The sequence below is a fragment of the Anser cygnoides genome, chromosome 7 (genome assembly GCF_040182565.1).
Source record: "Anser cygnoides isolate HZ-2024a breed goose chromosome 7, Taihu_goose_T2T_genome, whole genome shotgun sequence".
Lineage (NCBI taxonomy): Eukaryota > Metazoa > Chordata > Aves > Anseriformes > Anatidae > Anser > Anser cygnoides.
Window position 1 is genome coordinate 30,601,336 of NC_089879.1, and position 20,504 is coordinate 30,621,839.

A 20,504-nucleotide genomic window follows, 5' to 3' on the forward strand; every position below is an offset into this window, starting at 1 on the left:
TTTCATCTTTTGATGATGTTAGCGCATCACATGCTTTTATAATTAATTTCATAAAATAATCTGGATTATTCTTATTTAAGCAATGCCCTTTGTGGCCTTCTGGATATCCTAAAATCAGTCTGCATTTATGCCCAACTACATTTTCAAATCGCAGTTAAACAATGCGGGGAGAGTCTTTTACTAATATAAATTCAGCCAGGCAAAGGCATGAGTAGATGTGCAAGCAGTGATGTTAATGAAGTTTGTTTTCTAACAGCTCTCTTACACAGATTTTTTTATTTATATTATATTATTTTTTTTTTTAGAAAAAAAGGTAAGGATATTGGTCTTCCTCTCAATACAGAAGCATGTAAGCCCTTTGCTCCTCCATCCAACCATCTTCAAGTCATTTATAATCTGAGATCATTTGTCTGGCTTACCTAAATTAGAAAGATGTTCAAATATCAACTAGAAGGCAAAACGAGAGGAAAAGCCAACCAACTTTTGTTTTAGAGCCTGACAGTAATTCTGCAGGAGATTTCTGAAGCCCAAACAGGACTCTGCTTTGAGAACTTCAATGTAACTGGCTAAAAATATTTACCCTGTTAAGGTGATTTAGTTTGGAATGAGATGTAAGTAAAGAAAAAAATAAGCTCACTCATCATAAATGCACTGAGTGCTAGATACTGATATGAAAAAGCTACGTGACTTTCCAGAAAGAATATAAGAAATTCATCTTGATCACTGAAAGGAAAATGAATGCATGACAGGCATTTAGTGGTATATCAGAACTGATTTACACAGCAAAAGCTAAGCTGTGATGCTTATACTACCATAACAACATACCTGCTGGTGTAATTTAAGTCAATAATACTGTAGTACTTAATTACTGTGCTGCTTATGAGAATTATAGTGAAAAAGGACATGAAGTAAATAAAAATAAGCACATTAAAGAATATAGATCTTGATATCTTCATTTAATGCAATGTTTCAGGGCAACTGAGCTACCCTGTTTATGTCAATCTGTATTAAGATAACGAAACATATAATTTTACTCAGTTTTTAATTTAAATTCCTGTCACTTTCTGTAATAATTTCATTGTCATTGGCTAAAGGGAAATGTAATAAAGCAAGTAGTAACAAAGTCCTGGCTGTTCCAGTTGAACAGGTGGGAAATGAAGTCCTCCATGGCTGCAAGTTCAGAAGTTATGTATGTCAGGCATCTTAGAGATCACCAGAACCACACACAGCCAGGACAGGACTGGACCTTTTGGGGGCAAGCAGAAAACAAACTGATGGCGCAGTTATTTCCAGCAGTTTAACGCTGCCCCAAAAATGCAGGTGTGCTATTCAAAACTGCAACTTATTTTTAAATACATAAATATGCATATATATTTATAAAGTTACCTTCTCTTCTTTGCCGTTACTTCAGACTGCTCTTGGATACAACTCCCTACTAATTAATACAATCAAGTAATTAAGTCACTTTGGTACTAAAGGCTTCTCTTTCCTAGAGTCATCCTGTATTCTGGCTACGGAAACGATACCAGCACAGTTCCAGCTCTAGTCCAGCCAAATCGGTATTTTTAGCCCCCGACAGGCTGCAGCTCCAGAGAGAAGGCAGCCTCTGCTGCAGCCAGGGTGAGAGAAGCCTGGACTGCAAGTAGCAAAGAGGAACGGCAACTTCAGCTGGAACTGAGAGCTTCACTACAAGTCTAAGGTTCAAAGTGATGAAGTACCTCCATTAAAACAGAAGTGTCTGTGAAAAGGGCCTAAGAATTTAAAAGCCAGAGCACCTCAGACGAGCTCACTGGTCAAGTGAAGAACAGAACAGACACAGTTCAGTGACAGACCGTCTCAAACTCAAACTGAAATTACCTACTTGGCATTTTTTCCAGCACTAACAACATTACCCATCTGGTCTTTGGTGCTTCCTTGCACGCGACTTGCAGGAACAGTTGCATCTGTGTACCAAATTTACTTTCTGCCCAGCCTGGGAGGAATAGCCCATTTCCAGCGTAGTTAGAAAATCTTTGCATAACGCTTCAGAGTAAGATTCTAAAATGTGTTTCACAAAAATAGGTCTGGATTATTTTAAGTAACCAAATTAGTATTAAGGCAAAAATAGGATGAGACTGCAACAGAAAGCACCAAATCTCTTTCAAAAAGCTGACTATATCATATAACACTCCTTATTCACAGAACTTCAAAAGTCAGTCTTAGGAGTTTTGTGCAAAAATTAAAACCTTTATGCATCTTGAGACCAATTCCCCCAGAACAACTCACTCTTTTAAAAGAAAACAGGAAACAAACAAGAAAGTCTCTCATGTCCTATCACTTCACACCCCCTTTCCATTCTTTCAGCCTTGTTCCCTATAAACAACCCCCTTCAGATACCTCTCAAGGGCTTTTCCTCATCCCCTTCCCTGCTGAAATGGTGAGTGATGAGGCCAGCACATGCAACATGAAAAGCCATCCCTAGGCTTCAGCATTTGTGCCTGCTGATATGGGGCGCTGACAGGGCAGTTCACCCTTCTATGAACCATGACAGATCTCAAAGCTCCTAGGAGTCTTATATTTACAGTAGATGGAAAACATTTCTCCCATACTAATAACTGATAAATAACATAGGAGATTGTCTCACTTAAGCTTCAGAGAGGAAAAAGCCTTGTGTGCTCTGGGAAGTGTACGCCTTTGAACAACCCTTACTGGACGCAGCTCAATGCTTCAGTCTGCCACACAGCTCTTAACAGAGCACCACAGATTTTATGTTCTTTGGGTGATGTTATCTTATCAAAATTATCTCTACCAAACATCTGATTGCTTGTGCACATCTTCTTACTGAGTTCCTTCCAAGACAGAGACATTATGACTTCATTCTTTGAGCTACAAGCAGTAGCCAGCCACCAACCCTGACCTGTTCCACAGTCCCTGCAAAGACTGGTGGCTCCTCAGGAGAGACCAATGGTAGTTCTGTGAAAATGCCTGAAATGTAGACTACTACATTGGGAGTAAGCCCACAGGGTCAATAGTGTTTCTGTAAAATAAAATGGAGTCTACATAAAATAGGAGAAAAATGACTACGTCTAATGATTTCCAGAGCCGGAATTCAGACAGAAGAGCTGGCATCTCACTTGTCATCTCGGAATTGGCACACTGAATTTTGATCTGTAGGTCTATTCATCAGTATGAAAAAGAAGAGCACACACACAGCACAGGTAGCAAGCACTACAACCTTTCAATATTGTAACTTGTGAAGAACGTTTTTACGTGCAACATATTCTGAAAGCTTCTGAATTTGGATTCAAAACCTGCGTTTTCCATGATTGTTGAAGCAGCTTTTTTTCAGTAACTTACTGAAGTCACTTCACCTCAATGTAAGGTTTGGATCCAAAAGTCCTTGAGAAATTTTCCAACTCAGTATCACTATATTTAAGGATCATCAAATGGCTGTCCAGACTGATCATAACACTCAGCCTTTTGAAAGGTCTGAGAGAAGACAACAGGAAATAGCAGAAAGACTTACAGATTTCAGGCCAACATTAGACTCCCTGTCTTTATAATCTGTACTACAGGACTGAGCTAGGGAACACGCTGTGACTTAGGAAAAAGCTTCAAGTTTTGCTTTTCAAAAGTCAAATCTCACCTGGTTACCAGTAACCCAAACCAGGAATCGACTGAGTAAAGCAGACAAATACAGGGGAAGCATGCATCAGTGGACATACTGAGAGGCAGCTCTTACCTGGGCACTGGAGAAGTGCATTTAAGAAACTGAGAAACCACAAAAATTTACATCTACCTGTGCCAAGGCAATCTCTTCGGAACGCGTCAGAGAAATAATCAGTGATACGTCAGCGTATAACAGCCTCCTCTGTGACCACAGTGCCGAATGCAAACAGGAGATATTTTGAGGCTCCACAGGACAGTAGCCGAAAGGATAATTTGATGGATCAGCATCTCAGCTGCCTTAACTGTATAAGGGATTTTTTTCCTTGGAATCATCAGCTGACCAAAGGCTAGTCAGAGAAATGAACCCAGCTGGAGTACCTCATAATCAGCCCTGTAAGTTAAACCCATTTTCCAAAGATGCTGGAATGCAAGTCTCTCACCATAACACGTTTGAGATTTCAAGTATTTTTGTTTGAAAACACAATATTCCCCTGTAATATCAGTATTAACTCGGTCCTTTAAAAATTTACAGTCTTCAGTCTTCTTCTAATCTTTAATTAGAAGGTCTTGAAGACAATTCTGTTCCTAGAGAATACTATAATTAGAAGACAGAAATGAAGATCTTTTCCTACAAAATGTTATTTCTGGATTGTATTAGCAGAAATAATTTGCACACGGGAAAAAAACAGCTTCTCCAGCATCTGCAAGGCTAGACTCGAGTTCTCCCATCTCCCCATTGCCATAAAACACATTTTGCCAAAAGTCTTAACCATCAATGAATGGATAAAAACTTCTTTGCAGATTCATGCTTCAAAGTGGAGGGCCAAGAAGTTCGCTAGAGTATTAGCAATGTTTTGAAACACTTAATCCAACACGCACGAGGCTTTGGTATTAGACGTTTTCAGTAAGAAAAAGCTGAAAGAAACCTTTCCCCACGGTTATTCCTCCTCTTCTTCACCAACGCACCTTCAGCCTTGATCAAAGTCACCACAACGACCACCAAGCAATAGTCCAATTATTCAAAGGTACCAGAACGTGCTTAGCAAATTCTGTATGAACACTTTTATTCATGTGTGTACACATATGTACAAACACATTCACCAGCGTACCGCCTATGTAAGAGATAGCAGCTTTGCTGCTGAAAACTTGGAAGCAAAAATTCTTCAGTATGCAGGGGCACAACCAAAGTCAGGTAGCTGACTGGCACTCCACCAGCCCCCAGAGCCTCTTTCGCTTGAGAAAGGTGCAAACTGTTTACAAATGCATTCGAAAAGCACAAGTTTCTGTCTCAGCTCAGTAATCTGGGGTTGACACAGGGCTTCTGTAGGAAGGTATCGGCCTGCCAGGCATAGGCACTGTATGCAAAACACACTAAAACAAGTAAGAAACTCCTTTTAAAAAAAAGAAAACCCTCTACCTCTGGCATATTTCAAGGCTGCTACAAAACACTAAACAAGACCATAGCAGAAATAAGCAAATGTAACTTTCAGATATCCAACCCAAGAGTATTGTTCAATGAACCCTTCAGTATACTGAAAAAAAAAGAACAAAATAAAGGCCAACTAAATTAAAATATTTACCATGTATTCTAGAAGAGTTCTGTTTACCTGCATTAGTATTGAGCTGGCTATCCTGGGAGCAGTTTTCATTGCTCTCGGAGGTTGACTGAAGTGAGGAAGATGGTGCAGTTCTACTTCGTTTTTTGTTAGCTTTCCTTTCCGCTACCTGCCATTCTTCTTCTTCATCCTCGCTTTCACTCAGGTCATCAAACCCAAAGTACTTAATTTTGTAATTGGAACTCCCAGAACTTCTAGAGGCACCTTCATCTCCCCCTCCCTCATCTTGATCATCAAACCCAAAAAATTCTAATTTGACATCCTTTTTGGATTTGGTATTGCTTGGTCGAAACCTGGTTGTAGTTTTTGTAGTAGCAATGTCTGCTTTTTTTCTTAAACGCCCAGCTTCTCCTAAGTCAGTAGGGGTTGCTGTGGTAAATTCATCAATTCTTTCCATGGTATCCTGTATAGTAACATTACAAACTGACAAGCAAGATGGATGTAGAACAGTGTAGTCTCTAGTCCGTCCAACAGTCCCTCTAAAACTGGTCCCACTACTTAAAGAAGCTTTTCTTGCTGGGTTCAGACCATCGTTATTTGATTCATTGTTTGCTTTGGATAAAGACTGGCTAGTGCCATCCATTAGCTTGTCAAAATTTGTTGCCCCCTGTGGTTTTGCTTTGTTAGATCTACAATATGTCCTACAGTTGCTTGGCCTAGGAATAGTTTGCACAAGTTCTTCGCTAATGGCTTCCTTTGGATTTTCAGTATCTTCTTTATCACCCTCCTCATCCTTGCTCTTCACCTCTGAGAGTTGTTCACTGTCAAAATCTAACATATACTCTCCAGTTCTGGTATCTTCAGTTTCATCCTCCCATTCATACAAATGAGTTCTTAATGGCCCCTTCGTCTGAGACGCTTCTGATGGAGAGTCTGACGTTTTTCCAATGTGGGAGTCCCAAGAATCAGGCAAGTCCTTGGCTTCAGCATTGAATCCAGAAGCATCTGTAGTTTCAGCATTGGTTTTGTTACTGTCTTCAGCATTCTCACAGGTGAAATGACTGTTCTTCTCATTATCTTCATTCAAATTCTGCATTTTATCTAAAAGAAAGAAAATAAATTTATTAGCAAAAAGCTCTGCTAAGAAAATAATCACCCTTGCAGACAAATCTGAAAAAAATCACTATAACAGTAAATATTCAGTACTTAATTTAAAAAATCATTAAAGGGGGCTCAATCCTCCTAATTAATACTGATATACCTTAAGTCTTCCAGCTTACAATCTTTGTTATAAAGTCTCTTCATCATCCCTAGCAAAAATACACACCAGCTTGAATTAAGCGTCACTTTGAAAACAAATGCATCGTGAAAAAAATATCCCCCAAATAGAAGCACTTACTGATGTACACAACCTCAACAAAAAAGGAGAATTCTGCAACAAAATATTCTATGAAGTCAAAACACCATTCAAACTGCTTCAGTGTCTTACAATGAATAATTAGGGATAAAGGATGACTATAATTCTTTTTCTAATGTAATTAGAAAAAAAGTATTATTTTCCTTCTTTCACTTAGGCTGAGTGCTGTCCCTCGCAAATCCTTGTTTTTAATCAACTTTTGTGATACACATCTTAGTGCCTGATCTGCTTCAGTTGCCCTAGTTTAAGAGCTTTCTTGCTTTTGCATAGTACTTGAAAAGAACAGGCAACATAACTAGTAACATGAAAACACGTGAATCAATGGCATGGCTAAGTTGGCACATGCTCATTTCTAATACTACAAGATGCATTTATGATACCCAACTATAGTAGGAAAGGGGATGCAGGAGCAGGTTACAGCCACTCATTTGTATGTTCCTCGTCTAACTAAGGACTAGATAGCAGCAAGGCAACGTAACAGTAGACATGGAAATCAGCATGAGCTACAGAACCTATCAATTAAGTAAATTTCCTGAAAATTACGCTATAGTCCACTGCCTATGATAGTAACTGAAACAAGTAAAAGTCATCCAGTAAAATCTGTACTAAATATGCTACAGACCCTTACCAACTGTATCTTAGAGGTCTCAATCATGTGCCCTGATCAGAACGGCACACACAACAACTATCTCGTTTTGCTGCATCAAATGAAAATATTTAGACTTCCAAAAGAAATATAGAAAAACTAATTCTCATCACAATTTTAAATCGAATTACTTCTCAAGAGCCGTTTTTACAACATACTTCCACAGATCCGAGGAAAAGCTACTGCCAAAGTTAGTCTTGTACTTCTCCAGCCCACAGCCACACTTGCATCTTATGCTGTCAAGGAGCGCAGATGTGGCTGTAAGCACTTTTTGTCAGGTCTGTTCTCAGCTGACCAGAATAGCAATGCCAGCTGAGACAGCAGAGAATGTGGATGGAAACCATTGCCTTTGTTTTCCCTGAATACCAACCAAAGGTCAGTGGATTTGGTACACGAGTTTCATGAAGATTTTATCTGCATTTGCCATACTCTGTTGCTGCACCACACATACCCAAAAAAACACGAGTGTGTTAGGCCTGCCCATCCTTTTTCCAAGAAATCTTGTTAGGACTTGTGTCAGCCAGTGCCAGCACACACAGACCCAGGTGCCTACTGCAGTATCAGCACTCACTGTAGGGGCAGCATGGGCCAGGAGAAGCAAGGTAAGGAGTCCGACTGGGATGCAGAAGCCCCTGATGCACGGAAGAGTAGCACATGATGAGATAAACTGCAGAAACAGAAGCAACTGTGACAGGAACAAGCAGACAAAAGGCAAGAAGAGAACACGCTGTCAAGAGACAGGCACAGAAGGCCACAGTAATGGAAGATGCTCCACAGGCAGAATGCAACTGCTAAGCTTTGGCTTTGCCATGTAGCAAATGCTTTCTGAACTAAAACGAAGGCTTTGGCATCCTTTAGCACCGGTCCTGACTGCATTCATCAGGTACCATTTACCCAAGCGGCACGGAAGTTTCATTGCACTGACCAAAAGGTTTCAACCTTCTTGATGAAGGAAGCGAGCACAAATACTGTTCCAGGGATTTTTGTTCGTTTGCTTTCAGATTAAAACTGCATCATGTAAGTGCCTGTCCCTGCTCATAGCAATTGTCAAAAAACTTCTAGGCTCTAAAGAAAAAATATACCAAAAGCAATGACTACCAAGTCAAGTTTTACATGAAAATAATCTAATCCTAGCTGAAATTCCTCAGGGAGACAAGTAATATTTCACACTGCATCCATGTTTTCTGGGAGTCCACCTGAGGCCTGTCATAGAAGTTTAAATACTCAGCTAGAAATAATTAAAAAAAAAAAAAAACACTTCACAGAATATATAACATGCAATACTAAATTCTGTCAAGAACAGGAGTCCTAGCCATCTCGGTAATGGAATCTTGTTCAGTCTTTGTCTTGCATGATCAATACACAATACAAGGAATCATTTCAATCTGATGCACAGTATTAATCCAGGATGCCCAAACAATATCAGTTTTTGTAGAATTAAAGAGTGAGCCTGATAGCATACACTATGTTTCTTTCTCCTGCCATGTGTTTATTACTGTGTAACTGAAAGCCACTGTAGTACGTAGGCATGAAAACCAGAAAATTATATCTACAAAATTTGATTTCCAGACTTTCTCACTCAAGTGCAGCCTTCCCACTACTATTCCATATCTGAGCGCATATTTACTTGGATTAATAAAACCTAAGCAACATTTAAAGTACACACATTTAACATATGCATGCCTTTGCTTACCAAACAACACTTTGAATTGTTACAAAAAAGTTTTAGCATGTCTCTCTGTAAAGGGACAGGTTTTCCTATTCTAAGGATGCCTGCGATTTTGAAGACCTGCATGGCATATCGGGAACAAATCTAATCTGCTCTTCCCAGGGAAGGAATGCAATACAAGTGTGCATATGCACATTACAACCGAACAGTCAAATAATTCAATAATTTGTTTTGAGATGAGTACTGCAGAAATGTAGTGTTATATAGTTATAGTTTGAAGCATTATTGTTACACCTATAGTTGGTATTCTAAAGCACAAAAGATGATGTACATACCCAGCCTGCAAAACAGACTGAAGATGTCAAACAAATATACGTATCTGTATCTATAGATATACACAAGCTACCACTGTCAAAAAATTATTGGAAAAAATACCAAGGAATCTTCAACCAACAAATACTCTGTACAACAAATACTCTCAAATACTTTCATCTGCGTTCTCAAAATTCCAGATTTTAAAAAATACTGGACTATTTAAAAGTAAAAAATATTTTTTAAAGAGCATTAAATATTTAAAAGGAAAGATATTCAGGTAGACTACTTATTTAGGTCTCTCACTCAAAATCACTAAGACACACCCCCGAACTCTTCTGGTCATTCCTTAGTTCTGAAGCAGTGGTTGGCTGCTGAAGCCATTTTAATGTTTCAGTTCTTTACCAGGAAGTTACTCTAAGTAAGAGCGAAAGCTCTCTTCTGCTACATCCCTGTAAGAAAGATGATCCTTGACTTTCTATCAATCCCGGCACTGCTTTTATTAAAAATAAGTTTTTCTAACATGCATCAGATATTACATTGGGTAATAATAAATCCACATGACAAATAACTAAAATTCCTTCTTAATGAAAACATTGATTTTGATTATGTAGTTACATACACTGAAAAACTATTCTACACATTGTTCTAGAATATTTCAGAATGGGCTAAAATTAGCCCAGTATTTGTACAACTCCAAGCAGGCAACACAGTCCCATCCAGTCATCTGTAACCTATTATGTGAGGAAAAAGTTTTGTTCCCTCACTGCAGCAGCCACATTTGGGCAAACTGAGCCATCAGCTGAGAGGTGCATCATGACCAGAACTATCCATCGCATTTATTTTCCCCATTTCCGTTTTCCTGGGCTTGCCACAATGGCATTGTTTAATTCCTTCATGTTTATGTGGCTCCTATTCTCATTGCCAGTTCCACACATCGCCAAGCCACCCGCTTTCTCCTTGTGCTGCTACTCCCAGCGGACCCAATAACCCAACTCATGTCCTGGGTTCCCTTATTAGCCCCTCAGCGCCACTCTCTGCTGCCTCTAAGACAACTACCAAACACACACAAGGCGTTTGTGTGCCTGCGTCACTGAACAATTCGATCTGACGGAGTTCAGGCAGCAGCAGCAGCGTACACCAGTCCTCCCAGCCCTGAATTCCTCGCTTCTCTTCATCTGTCATAGTCAATAAAGTCACTTTCTCCAGTCAGCTCAGCTGACTAATAAATAACAAACCCATTCCACCCCCATCAGACAGTTCTACCAGTGCTTCTTTTTGAAGAGACACTTCCAAAAAACGATCTTTAAAAGGCAAGCACGCCCCATTAACAGCTCTTTCTGTATCACAGCAGGACTTCCACTGCCTTTGCACTGCATCTCTTTGAATACGTGCATAAGTAACTCAGAATTTTGAGTCCTCTCTGAAAGACTTAACTAGCAGCAGAGCATTGCATCCTATTTTTTGCACTCATTGAGCCAGTAATTCAATACAGCATGAAATGTTACTGGCAAACAGCAACCAAGTGGCAGTGAGCCAGCCTGCTCCCCACTCGTTTTGTGCCTATCAGACACCAGCAGTTGAGAACCACCTCATACTTTGGACCCTCTGCTAGCTGCCATGAGATTTTTTTTTTCCTCTTAATAAGCAAGGTTGATGAAAAATTTAACTAGTAAGCTATTTTCTGTACACAGGATAAAAAGTGTGGCTTGAAGTCTGGGTCATCATAATGCACTGGTGGAAAACTAAGCAGTGATATTTAGGTAAGTACTTCCTCAAAGAATACTTCTCCACGCCATCATGTTCTTTTCATCAGTGGGTCAACAGCAGTCAGGCTGAAGCTTCTAGAACAGAAATTACTGAAAATCCTTCATTGCCAAAGGTGTACGATACCAGTGATCCCAGTAACTTAACCTTGATTTTAAAAATTACTATATCCGTCTGCAGTAACTGTTATAGCTGAAGCTAGCAGGACTGTAATAAACGTGTAACATTTCAACTTATTTACAGATGCAGAAAGCACAGAGAAATTATTTTAAAAGTACTGTGAATGACTAGATATTCTGTAGTTCAAAAGAGTCATGTAATTTCTCCTCCTAATTTTAACTGCAATTAGGCTCTTTTGGGGCTCAAATACCAGAAGAAATCTCCCAAGAAATCTCAGATCAGCGGTATCACACAGCTATATAATCCACGGGAGAGTCTTTTTTCCAGGTGTTAGCACAATATTCCGAAGAACCATAACAATCTCCTGTACTAATCATGATTTGTTTGCTCTGTTTGAATCTCTAGAATTTAATTACCAGAGTATGAGAGAACCAATCTAAATGACTGGCAGGCAAATTAAATGTTAATGAATATAAAACCGCCCACACTTACATACATACATACCCCTTGCTTATTTTATGCTCTAGTTTCTAGTGGAAAGATAGGGATGTCTTAAGAATTGCTGATGAATACAGAAGATATGAAACTTCTACTCTTTCTCGCTAAACACATAGGATGTTTTCACAGACTGATAAACATGACCAAACTTCACAAAGCTGTGAGCGACAATGATTATTCTCATCAGCTTTGTAAGATGACCACTAGAGATAAAAACTTCATACACTGCAAGGCACTCAATTTTTCTTCCTCTAGACAGAAGAAAATGCTTAAACTGTGTGAACGTAACTGAGTTCCCCAAATTCCACCACTTTTCCAGTAATAAACATTTTTCTAATAATAACCTTTAAACATTACACAAAAGCCCACCTAGACCTGCATAATATTCACTCTATATCCATCTAGTCTACATTCTGTTTGTATTTTTTTCAAATACATGCTTAACATAAGCAGTCACTTGGTGGGCAGATGGCAGAAACGCTCTTCCATACATTTGACAGAACACGAAGTGCCTTGTGACTATCACAAGTAGCTACAGAACTACTACTCGGCTTTTCATTTCCAAGGTCACATACAAAGGGAGAATGTTATTTATTCTAGACTTCGTTTATTTGGATTTATTTTTTTTTAAGAAAAGGAAAGGTATTTCCTTTAGAGATATCACACCTACATTCTTCAGCTGGATATCTCTTATAATTTTGACTTTAAGATGTCTCAGATTTCAACTTCATTTTTTCATTAAGCACCCATAATACATCTCACCCTTATCTTAAAAGGCTTTTCCTCTGAGAAAACTACCTCAAAGTGTGTTCCCAAATAAGCCTTAGAAGCATCGTTAATTCTTTCGTTTTCACATAGCACAACGAAGAAAATCTCTTCATCCACAAAACATTTGGTTCAATCCTGCTAATAGCAACAAACACCATACAGACTTGTTGAGATAGTGAAAGGTCTTAAAAAAAATTTGCAAGGCTTCCAGAAACTGCTTTCAGAGTAAAAAGAATCACTTCCTTTTTAATTCTATGTCACCCACAGGAATAATTGTAGTTGAACTAAGACAGACAACTTCCATTATGCTTCTTACCTTCGATCTTTAATTATATATTGTTTTAAAGAACAACAAAAAAATTAAATCCAGTAGCTTTTCCAGAGCAGAAGCCACGCTGGAACAGTTGAGCAGGACACAGTAACACAAACCTTTCTCTATAGCAGAGGCAGCAGTGGACTCTTAAGGATTGCTCTATTCACATGGCTCAAAAGCTTCACTTCTGGATTGATGATGGAATAAGAAAAACAGATTCCTGTAAACCAATACAAAGGACATCTACCAAATTACCTTCACTGTTGACTAAGTGACTCCAGTCACTTTGTATTGTACACTGTATTCAGAACAGCAAAGAAACAGAGACCAAAGTATATGCTTTTTAAAAACGCAGAAGCCCGAGTATTTCTAAACCTGACTTCTGTCTGTCCCCCCACTGTTTTGCACACAATGGAGCACATTCATTACTTCTCTCCTCTGATAACACAAAGTAAATGTAAGGGGAAGTTAATTGCATAAGCAACAGAACCGCAACAGCCACTGACCAACACCTGTAAGCATAAGGCAGTGTTCAAAGACACGTGAGCATGGCCTCAGCACCTAAAACGAGCAGCAAATACCACAAGGAACAGACCAGGCAAAACCCAGCTGCAATACTGAGAGCTGCAGCAGGCCAGCACAGCCCAGAGTAGCCAGGCAAAGATGCCTTCTAGCAGTGAGTAATTAATGCAGAGTTTTCTGTCTGGTGGTTGTCAAAGACAATATAGCTAGAGAATAGCAGAAAGCATCCAAAAAGTACATGGGGAGAAGGGGGAGAGGACGGGAGCACCAGCGGGTACACAAATGCTCCAGGAGCTGGGAGCGTCTCCAGGATTCATCCATCTTGCCACACTCGTTCTGTTTTGTCAAACTGGAGCCACTTATCTTGTTGCCTGGACACCTTCTGAGATTTTTATCAGAATTCTTTAGACGGCTCAAACTGGTATTTTCTCATATCATCACTGGTGACATACTCGAGTATTTACAGCAATGAAACTCCATTGAAACGACTGACTAAATACCTAGTGCTGCACATTTAGCATCTGGGTACGCATTACAAGCGGCCATCCTCATTCCTGCCCATGGCTCACCATAATGGTGTTTACAGTTGCATTAATACAAACTTGGCCCAAATTTGCTCCAGGCAGGGCCTAAAAGCAGTAAGCATGCCAATGCAGAAAAGGGAAGTCATAAAAGTGGCTCCTTCCACTTCCCACAGCAGATTCAGAGTTTGACTGAGCATTCTTACTTGGAGAGGAAAACACTGAAATTTATCTTTTCTGATAAACCCTCTTGCCATCACGGAAGAATCTGCAGTTAACCATTTCATACCCTGATCCGTAGGGTACAGCATAAACCAAGATGGAATCCTAAACAAAGTCAATGGAAAGAAATCCTTTAGGAAACCAAGTACTTTTGTTGGCAAAAATACCACAATCCAAACCAACCACCAGCAAATGTACACCCCACCTCAGGCCCTATTTCAGTTTAATCTAATTTCCATTTAACTTACACGACTAAGCTGCTTGGCTCTGAGTCTGAAAACATCGATTTCACCTTCACAAAATCAAATCACCATTTCCAGCCTGACACTAACTGCCTGGAGTCAAACACTGTATTCTTCTCTTAACATTCCAGCAGCAGAGCCTTAGTGCCTTACTTGCCATTGAGAAGTTATGGTGAGCAGAGACCAGTTCCTCCGCCTGCGAGAGCGCCATCTCTGGAGGTTCGCTTCTGCTCAGCAGGGCCCAAGGGCACACCAAGCAGACCAAGCACCATGACCCACCGCACGGCTGTCCCTGCAGCCCCCCAGCACTGGCCCACTTGATGGGGCAGGAGGCAGCGCAGGCTGCAGGTCCCACCTTTTAGATGGGTTAGGCACCCGCTTACAACTGCATTTTCCTTACAAGCATCCAGGGAATAGAGAAGGGAAAGCAACAGATGAATCAGTTCAACTCCATTTTCCACAACATTTGAAATACCACTATCTCTGAAATCTCTCTTTCGCACTCAAGATTTGACCCGTACTGGCTAACTGGAACCAAAGTTACTAGGGAAGTGAAGAGAACAAAACAACAGTCAACAGTAGTCTTGCAATGCTAAGAAAACAGGCTAAGATATCAAAATATTATCACGTATGCAAAATGAATGCTTATTTCTCTTACTCTAGAAAGAGTTGCCAGTATTAAACATCAGCCCCACTAACTTCACTCCAGGTTAGTTTTCTCTCACTTGTACCAATTCTTGATGGCTGCTAACCGAAGCATCCTGAAGCTACAATACACATACTGCCCTCCACAGCTGGTGTGCAATGAGATGTTACGCTCCCTCCTTCACTGTCATGTAACGAGCTGGGGAAGCCTTCGTTTTAAAACTGAAAAGAACATGATTGACTTACTACACAGAGGAAACAGATCTACAGACTTGAACTAGGTTTCCTTTACTCTAAACCACAGAAATTCACAGAATTTATTGCCAATGTATAGACATTAAAGTTAGTCAGAGGCAATGACATCTTTAGAAGGGCAGGCAGGTGGCACAATGCCAACCTCACATTACTCTATTTCTCTTCAAATGAGACCTCACTACCCAGACAGATGCATCACCAAGAAAAAAGAAACATCAAGAAGGCAGCAGCGGTAAGATTAAAAATAAAAACTGGTATCCGAGACCTTCTGATATCGCCAGCTATTGAGGGCACATACATTAACAGGACACAGCACGTGAACAGACCACTGACACAGGAGACGAGAAACAGTTTGTAAGCTCATTATGAGCTATAGCTCTGCCTGATGTTCCCAAACACTCATTTATTGTAGCTTCATTTTACTATCACCAATTTTTCAGGGCATAAAACTACATCGCTTTACAACTCAAAGCTGGCCAAGCTAAAGGAAAAAGACAAATCTTTACCAAGTGCTTGTATCATAATCGTCATTTCTGGGAAGAGAGCCCAAACAAGACATACAGTGTCTTCTTTGGTTTGGACAGAAAACTAGCAGACTTACTAACCACAGAAAAGCCATGTTTTCCTCCAAATATGAAAATGAGTTTCATTAGTTTCTCTCCTCTTCTCTATATTGGAAATCAAATGTTTTGGTTGGTAAGGAGAAAAGGTTAGAGTAGACTCCTTTGCTATGTTTTCTGCCTATGACTGAACAGCTGGGGAACAGAAAAAAAAAGCTTATGGATATAAAATATACAGTTCTAAGAAACGAGCAAAAATTTACCACTTAGATAACATCATTGTCCACTGATGCCCGCAAGATCTGGCAAAGCATTGCCTGTTAGCAAGCATAAACATAAGATAAGAAGCGTAAGAGCCTCAAAAGATTAGACTCTCAAGACCAGTTTCATGGCTGACAATCACCGAAATAGCTAAAGTTATAGAACCACCAAATCCAAAGCTATGATTACTGATTCTTACGTAATTCTCGTTCTTCACTCTCTCTAAAACAAAATGAGTTCCCATTAAGTTCACGTGCAGGTTGGACAGACACTGTTTTGCTTCTTTGCAGATGCTTTAAGTTGCATCCCTACTTCGCAGAATTCCACTGAAAACCCTGAAGTGATGAGATTTAATTTACTGCTATCACAGAACTACTTTCCTTAAGAATAGTTTGCTTTTCTTGTTACACCCTGAAAGTGAAAATTCTTAAGTACTTTATATGAAAAGTCCAAATTTACTATTTAACAAGCTTAAGTAGATGAATCAAGTTCTGGATTACACTACATTAGGCCTTTATCCCAGGCCTAATTTTCAAAGACATAGGAAGTTTATTTTTAAGTAACAATCTAACTGCTTTTCCTCTCACCTACCACCTCTTCAGCCAGCAATCAGCAGATTTTCTGCCTGGTCACCGGTCTTTCACTGCATCTTCAGTCACTGCACAGCTCATCACCATCTTCATAGCAATCTACACGTACTTACCTGGCCAAACTGCACACAGCATCGTGCTTAGCACGACTGCCTTCCCAGCAAACATTTCTGGGGAAGTGAGAAACAAAGCTACAATGACTAATTTACTCCTTCGCTACTGAAGGCGCTTCCTCCTCCATTTAAAATGTAAGTAAAAATTAGCCTAGGTTGCTTGTCATCAGCTATACCCTGTCTCTCAATTTCTATCAAATTTAAGCCCTACTAGTTTCCTTAAATGACCCCTTGCACTTCAGTCCTTTCTATTTTCCCAGATAGGTATTCTCATCCAAGTTATATATATTAGTCTTTCAGCTTGTCTTTTACAGGTGGAGAAACTGACATTTCTCCTCCACTCTTCTTCCTAATCTTGCCTTAAAATCTTCTACAACATTCCTTAAACCTCACTTAAAGTCTGTTTTTCTTCCACAAGTATATACCCACAAGAGAAACACGACTGTTTCTTAACCTTATTGCCTTGCATTTCTATCTATCCACACTGATAACAATCTAAGTTATAATGTGACTCTATATACACTGATTTATTACGTAAAAAAAAAAAAAAAAATACCATGGAGCACGTTATCAATGCTCACACCCAATTTGTTACCAAAGTCCACAGCTCTCTGAAGTGTAGGAGAGACCACGGTTTTAATAAGTAATGCTAAAATTCCTTCCTTTTTCATCTAACAATGAAGAATTACGCAATGAAGAACTCTACAACAGTGCAAGCAAGACCATTTGGTCAGAAATCTAAAACTAAAACAGTCTTGAAGCGATGAGACTTTGTCCAACATTGAATCCAACTGTCAGAAGAGCTGCTATACTCAGTACAGCAGGAGTTTTCAGAGCTCTATCATGCCTTCGCCTCTGACAGAAAGTCCAGTGAACAGCCACATTCGTCCTCCTTGGTAGTTTGGAGGGCATCACTTGCTGAGAGCAGCAGGAGAAAAGCTGATCCAGGAAGCGAACCACTTCCCCCTCTCAGGGAACACCAGACAGTGCCATGGGCAACACAAACAGCTGGCACCAACTTTTTTCAGAAGGGCTTACCACACAGAAGTAATATAGCAGCACTAATAACCATTAGAACAAATGCATCCTGAGACTCCTAAGTCAGTCTGGGTTCAGACACCACTCATAAATATGTTGAAACCCTTTACTGAATACAGTAGCAGTTTCCTGTATGAACATATGAGCTAACAGTTGGAATTTGAAGAACATTTTCCATAGTTAATTTTAAGGTAGTAATACTAACGCAGATCTCAGCAGTTTGAACCTGAAATGGCTGCCTTACCAACCGTTTTCTGCTTTCCCACATACTTTGGTCAGCTTAAGCAGCATGCCTGTTAACAGGCTTTCTTCTAGAAGCACCGAACAACTGTTCTGAATGCTAACTTATTTCAACTTGTTAAACATGAGAGAAGCTCTTGGCAAGAGACCTTCTGACAGTCAAAAACTCGATCTTTTAAAAAACGAAGTGTATGAATGAAGTCTATAAATAAAGAACGATTTTTAAAGTACAGATTCTAAAAGTGGGGTTAAGAAGCTCACTATAATTTGGGAAAGGGTAGCTACACATTTAAAAAAAAGTCATGTGCTCTGTATGTAGACATACAGAGTACCTTTTCCTCTCATTAGCAAAAATGGGTTGCAGAAACCAGAAGATTGCTTCCCAAACACTGTTTCCTCCACTGTTGCTATTTTAGCAAATCGGTGTAAATATTGAAATTTATGAAGAATTTCAGTCCTTATAGACTTTTGAAAAATGTCTATGGGGAAGGGGACAAGTAGGGAATCTTCGAAGTATCTGAGTTATAGCAAAAAAAAAAAAAAAGAGCACCCACATCACAGTAGTTTGAACTTGGGCTACCATCACAGCAAGGAAACTGCGTGCATGGGGAGACGGGACAACTTCCCCCTTCAAAAAAGGGGAAACATAAAAACTACAGAAAGAAGAAAAGACTTGAGCAGATAAACTCCAGCTACCTGTACGCCCAACTTAACTGCAGCCATCTAGACAAGCTTCACAACACTGAAATTCTATGGGTACATATTTTCTTTCAAACCTTTCCCCTTCCTTGCTATCAGTTTTCTAATGCTTTGAGCCAGTCCGAGGACAGCTGCTGTTCTTTTTAATCATGGTTGCTACCAGCTGTCTCCTAAGACAGCCAAACGCACAGACCTCATTCAGTTTCCCCCAACTTTTTGCTCCATTTTTGGACAGAACATGACTTAACTGAAATTCTTCCCTAAGAGGTAAATAAATTGTACTAAACAGCCCTGCAAAGGAAGATAAGGTAAGATTACTCAAGTCTAAGTATTATCTTAAATGTCCAAGCCACTGTTAAAATAGAAGCTTAAAAAGGAATTTGAAGATACGACCCTGGCAAATCTTGCTACCAAATGTAATTACGAAGTGGTACCAAACTCAGAGCTGAGAAGCTGAAACTTTGCTCTGAAGATAGGGCTCCACCACCCACATCATCAGGTGGCAGAGGCTTTGCAGACACATCCGTCATGGTTCTAGCAAGACCGCCTGCAGGGAACAGACACAGTGACTTGAACCATCTTCTTTTCAGAGCAACCATTTTCTGCAAGTTACACTACTCCCTCAGTACTCCTTTTGAGCAGCTAAATACAGCCAGACTCTGCATAGTGGGTCCTGAAGTGGTTAAGCACAGCTGAATCATTCACTTCTGCACTGCATAAGCCCAAGTTATTAAGCAGGATCGCATTTGTCATTTTGATTTGCTACTGATACATACATGAGCCCCAAGCAAGAAGCAAGGGCATTAAAAACCTACCTAGAAATACATAAGAACTACATAGCACACACCACACAGCCAATTTTTTTCTTACCGTCCCATAAGTGAAAGAACTTAGGGAACAAAGATTTGTTTGAGTACTACTACATAACAAATGACAATATGCAGTAGAGCATTTTTCATAAATATTCTAAATGTTCGGCAAGAAACAAAAGTTTCACAAATACTTGATAGGCTATCATTTGTCCTTTCATTCTTTAAAAAAAAAAAAAAAAAGCACGAACTCAAATTGCACTGCCTAGACAGTAACCCCAAAAACTATACTTAACACCACAACACAGCAGAAAGGGATACCACTCCTACACTGCTCTGTATTCTGAGAAGACATTTTAAACCATCCTGTTTTCTGTTTCTCTACACCAAATAAAACATATTTTCAAGAACTCACAGGGTTTAAAACACAAAAGATTTAAAGCAATCCATGCCCATTTAAAATACCTAGATTTTAACTTAGAATTAATCTAAGCAGTCCTATTACACAGTCCAGGAACAGGAACGAGGCACACACAGATGAGACACATCCAACCACTTGAAACATCACTCGACACAAGTGCCCTTTCTGCCTAAGTACATCGACACCTTGGAGTAGAGCCTCCAGAAGCCCGAGTTAAAGAAGGATGCCGCGAAGGCTGACAGCAAACTCACCATGCGGTAAGAATGGCAGAAGTGCATAAGCAGCATTTCCCTAAACCGAAGTGGCTGGAGCAGGGAAACGAGAGTTACCCATTTTGAAATATATTCATACACTAACGTAGTTACAAAATGCCATACCATTTCTTAAATTGCATCACGCTTTGACTTGACATTTCACCTGAAAAAATACACAACATTGATTTCAACAGACAAGCTAACATATTCTAACAAAAGAGTTATTAGAATTTTTTGAAACTAGCACCTCACAATTTGCTCTGCAGTGCTTTAAGTGTTTTTATATTAAAACTTGTGTGAACATGAATCCAGCGTCAAATACTGTTTTAGTTTATGCTTCACAGAATAAGTTTAACATTTAAAAAAAATCACCAGGGTATTTCAGAAATCCAACTAAG

At 39.6% G+C, this 20,504-nt stretch overlaps 1 protein-coding gene across 5 annotated transcripts in view; it reads right to left on the minus strand.

The window, feature by feature from the left end:
* The window catches only part of WAPL (WAPL cohesin release factor), a 146,429-nt gene that overhangs the window by 43,391 nt on the left and 82,534 nt on the right, over positions 1 to 20,504 (minus strand). For 4 of the 5 annotated variants that reach the window (XM_048074844.2, XM_067000671.1, XM_048074845.2 and 1 more), the window contains one exon: positions 5,229 to 6,305. In XM_048074844.2, coding sequence (XP_047930801.1) covers positions 5,229 to 6,305 — 1,077 coding nt within the window. The remainder of the gene's footprint in view (positions 1 to 5,228; positions 6,306 to 20,504) is intronic. The other variant, XM_013174372.3, reaches the window with a different exon arrangement.